This window comes from Bubalus kerabau, chromosome 5, assembly GCF_029407905.1.
Source record: "Bubalus kerabau isolate K-KA32 ecotype Philippines breed swamp buffalo chromosome 5, PCC_UOA_SB_1v2, whole genome shotgun sequence".
Classification (NCBI taxonomy): domain Eukaryota; kingdom Metazoa; phylum Chordata; class Mammalia; order Artiodactyla; family Bovidae; genus Bubalus; species Bubalus kerabau.
Window position 1 is genome coordinate 25,071,615 of NC_073628.1, and position 4,929 is coordinate 25,076,543.

Consider the following 4,929-nt stretch of genomic DNA (forward strand, 5'->3'; position numbering starts at 1 on the left):
CACACACACAAACACAATGCTATCTCATTTGAGAGATGACTATCCACAACCTATCATGACACTTTATCCTTAAACAGTTTGGCATAAGTCCCCTAGGAAAGGAGATGTCCTCCTATACAACCACAATGCAACTATTAACACTCAGAAAACTTAACATTGATTCACTTTTACTGATGAACATATAACCCACATTTAATTCTCAGTTGTCCCCAATAATGTGTGTTACAGATTTTTTTTGTTTTGTTTTTTATCAAAGAGCTAACTAAGCATAATATTTAATTGACATTTCTCTTTAGTATACATAATTTAAAGTCTTTTTTCCAGCCTTTTTCAGTCTTTTATGACATTGGCATTTAAAAAGAACATGGTAAAAAAAAATAAATAAATAAATAAAAAATAAAATAAAAAGAACATGATTCATTATGTTTGATGATCTTTCAGTTTTCACTTGTCTAATTCCTTGTGATTAAATTCAGGTTAAACATCTTTGGCTCAGATGTCTACTTTAGGTGACATTGTGTTATTTCTTTCAGAAAATCACAGAAGGAATGAGACATCAATTTGTTCCATTATTGCTAATGTTAAATTTAATCATTGGGTTAAAAAAGGTTTCAATTAAAATTTACTATTGTAGAGGTATTCCCTTTACTTTATTATGAATGAGGAATCTGTGACATGACAACTTAAGATTGTATGTCTGTGTTTTTCTTATTCCCTTAAGAGGGAGGTACTTTCAACCTATTGATTTTGGTTTCGATTGATGATTCTTAGCTAATTCAATTATTAGTATGGTTATTACAACTTGATAAGTTTCTAATTATATAATTCAGATATAGATTTATATCTGAATTTATATTTATAAACATATATATAATTATAATGATTATGTAATTAATAAATATATGTTTATATATAATGTTTATATATAAATTTATATCAGATACAGATTTATTTAGATATAGAATGATATTATTCTGTCATTAGTTGACAGCATTCTATAAAGAAGTACTTTTCCTTTTCTATTATTTTAATTTTATTATTGTCATTGTTATTATTTTTATATCAGGAAGGACTCATAGAATCACATAAGCCATCCATTCTGATATTTAAATTGCTCTAAATTTGTCCAGTATGGGCTCCTTCCTTTTGATACATTTCCATAATTATTGGGCACTTTCTTCCTCTATGAAATACTGAGATGCTCTAGACTCATCCTGAATTTTAGATATCCTACCTTGAAATCTGCCACTTCTCCATTAAGTCTTGGTTTCCTTTAGTGGAGTGTCATAGTTAGAACCCAAATATCATTAGATGATAGGTATGATCTTTGTTACTTGGATTTCATTGCTTTTAGGCCCATTCAGCAGAAAGAGCAAGAGTCACCTATATATCAGATCAGGTCTTTTTCTGTTCACACCCTCAGTGACTTCCCATTTCACTTAGAAGGACAGTCAAAACTTTCAAACCTTCCCATAAAGCCCTACAGATATTTGTCTTCCTTCCCCACCATCCCTTTGTCACCTACCATTACTCTGACACTTGTATTCCCTGTTTACAGCACACTTTAAAAATTTCTCCTCCTTATATGCAATGTATATGTTTTCTTTTTCATTATTTGTTCCCTAAAAGGGTAGGGATTTTGCCTGTCTGGCACATGGTTGTCCATCAAAAACTGATTGATTGACTGGAAGAGTGAGATATAATGCTATCGTGGGGCACAGGAATTACTATGAACAGTGAGAAAATAAGTAGGGAATAACTAAAGAAGTCATCCAGAAGAAAGTCTTATTAAGATCCAATTTAAAATTCATAATAAGCTGGAAAGAAAATATGTAAGTTAAAATTAGAGTGAAAATTTAAAATAATTTTGTTCTTTTATTCCATGCTCATCCCAATCTCCACCCTGCTTGAGACTGCCACAAGACGGATCTTATTTTTGATGGTTATAACAATGGCTAGAAATCTTAGGAAAATACTATTTCTTCTTATTTACTAGAAACTACATACTGTTGCAAAGAGCCAGACATGACTGCAGCAACTTAGCAACTTAGCATTCACAGATTTCCTTAAAAAGTTTTACCAAAAAAAAAATGTATATTGCCTCTATAACTCTGTTGTGTATTAAAAATGCAAATACCTAAGGGGATTTACATATTTAGTCATCATTTGATATTACAACTTTAAAAAGTTTGGTCAGGAGTTTTCAGTTTAGCAAGAAAAATTACAAAAAGAGAGTTCTGAGATACCTATAAGCTTATACCAAAGCGTGAAATGTAGGTAAGAGATTGTTTCTTGAGTAGGTAGGAAACTAAGGACAGTTAGGATGAGATGACTGGATGGCATCACCAACTCGATGGACGTGAGTCTGAGTGAACTCCGGGAGTTGGTGATGGACAGGGAGGCCTGGCATGCTGGGATTCATGGGGTTGCAAAGAGTCGGAAATGACTGAGTGACTGAACTGAACTGAACTGAAAAGACACTTGGGAATAAGGGCACCTAAAGAGTAATTGAAAATAAGTTATTTGGACCTTTTAATTTAAAATGGCTCTTGATGTGAAAATAATTAGTGCTAAAAACAAGCTAAAAGAAAACACAAGGTCTATTTGTGCTATTTCTTTTCAAAAGTCCTGTTTTCTACACAGACCTGGGAACTATCCCACCCTTCAGGACTTTTTTAATGGATTCTTTGACATCCTTGTTCCTAAGGCTGTAGATAAGGGGGTTAAGCATGGGAATCACTGTGGTATAAAACACAGAGGCCACCTTCTCCTGCACTGTGTCACTGGTAGATGGTTTAAAATACATGAAGATGATGGAGCCATAGAAAACCCCAACAGCTGCAAGGTGGGAGCTGCAGGTACTGAAAGCCTTAGATCTGCCTTCAGCTGAGTGGATGCGCAAGATGCTGGGAAGGATGAAAGCATGAGAGATGAAGATGGCTACAGCACATGCAAAGACATTGAATCCAACCAAAATCATCACTGAAAGTTCCTTGTAGTCTCTTGAGCAAGATATATTCAGAAGAGGAAGGATGTCACAGAAGTAATGGTGGATGACATTAGTGCCACAGAAGGAGCGACTAGATATGAAGCTGGTGTGAATCGAGGCTCCAACAGCCCCCACTATATACACACCAGTGACCAGTAGGAAACAGACTCTGTGGGACATGCTAACAGTGTAGAGCAAGGGGTTACAGATGGCAACATAACGATCATATGCCATGGCTGTCAGCATGTAGGAGTCATTAATACCGAAGAAGCAGAAGAAAAAGAGCTGGACCATGCACTCAGGGAAGGAAGTGAAGTTCTTCTCTGACATGAAGTTCACCAGCATCTTTGGAATTATGACTGAGGAGTAGCAGAGATCTATGAAGGACAAATTACTGAGAAAATAATACATGGGCATGTGAAGCTGAGAACTGATCTTGATTAAAATGACCAAGCCCAGGTTGCTCACCATGGAGACCATGTAGATCAATAGAAACAGGAAGAAGAGAGGGACCTGGAGTCCTGGCTGGTCTGTTAACCCCTCAAGGATGAACTCAGTTACCAAAGAATGATTGCCTGTATCCATTCTTCTCCCAGTTGGTTTGGGAGAGAGAGTCTCATTGGCCAAATATTGTCATCTGATAGGATTTAACAATCCAAGATCTGATGAATGATATAGTGTCTAACTGACCCAGAATTTCAGGAAACAAGAGACTAAAATCTACTCTTGATCGAAGACTTTATCAAGATGTTGGTGCTTTATTTGGTTTCAGTTTTTACTACTCTCAAGTGACATTTAGGGGTGAAAACCATTTTGTTTTTACAAATGGAATTTTAGATTCCCCTATTAATGGATGGATGGATGGATGGCATCACCGATGCAATGGACATGAACTTGGGAAAATTTTGGGAGATGTTGAGGGACAGGAAGGCCTGGCATGCTGCAGTCTATGGGGTCACAAAGAGACAGTTACAACTGGGTGACTGAACAACAACAATTAATGGAAAACTGCCTTTCTGTAATTCAGACACCTTTAGAGAAACATTACAGTGTTACCACCCTGTTTTGTTGATGTCCAGTCTGCAACAATCTATTCTCTCTTCCAATGTCTCAAGGCGGAGTATAACTGGTCTCTTGCTGGTATCTCTTGCATTTCTCCTCTTGGCTTTGTCATCTTTAACATCTTTAATTTGGTCTTCTCTGATTCCAGTTGCAAAGTGCTTATTTCCTCCAAGATATCTTGACTTTTTCTTTGCTTTTGCTTGACTGAGAGACTGAGAAAGAGGTTAAGAAAACATTTTCATTAAATCACACAATTTGAAAGCTATAATATTTTCACAGCTTATTCCATTAAATAAACCTTTAAGATTCTGGGGGGCAGGTGTGGAGCTCTACTGCCATATGGCCACCAGAGACAAGCCTCACAAGTTCCTTCATTTATTAAACCTGCCACCTACAAATCCGCAGTGACCTGACTCTTTTTTCAGTCTTTCTTTGCCCTCTATGAATGGGAGCCAAAGTGGGGCAGCCATGTCAGTATCTGGATAACAGCTAAGAGTGGTGGGATAGGTTGGGATGGAGTGGGGGTGGGAGGTAGGGAGAGGAGGGAGGGGACATATGTATACTTATGGCTGCTTCATGTTGATGTATGGCAGAAACCAATACAATATTGTAAAGCAATAACCCTTCAGCTAAAAATAAATTAAAAATTTAAATACAAATTATCCTGAGTGAAATGAATTAAAGGCATCAGAAGATACAAACTTCCAATTATAAGATAAAAGCCCTGAGGATATGATATACAGCATGGTGGACTACAGTTCACAATACTATATTGTACATTTGAAAGTTGCTAATAGACTGGATCTTAAAGTTCTCATTACAAGAAAAAATTGTAACTAGGTGAAATGGTAGGTGTTAACTAAACTTAGTGTGATAAT

At 36.2% G+C, this 4,929-nt stretch overlaps 1 protein-coding gene across 1 annotated transcript; it reads right to left on the minus strand.

Annotated features, from left to right (window-relative positions):
- Nucleotides 1–2,635: 2,635 nt before the first annotated feature.
- LOC129653770 (olfactory receptor 8D1-like) lies at nucleotides 2,636–3,574 on the minus strand. The gene has a single exon (XM_055583463.1). It carries the CDS (start codon nucleotides 3,572–3,574, stop codon nucleotides 2,636–2,638), a length of 939 nt encoding a protein of 312 aa, XP_055439438.1.
- Between the last annotated feature and the right edge of the window lie 1,355 nt (nucleotides 3,575–4,929).

Bases quoted from the DNA above. Each gene is read 5' to 3' on its own strand.
- LOC129653770 (XM_055583463.1), bottom strand. From the start codon at position 3,574: ATGGATACAGGCAATCATTCTTTGGTAACTGAGTTCATCCTTGAGGGG.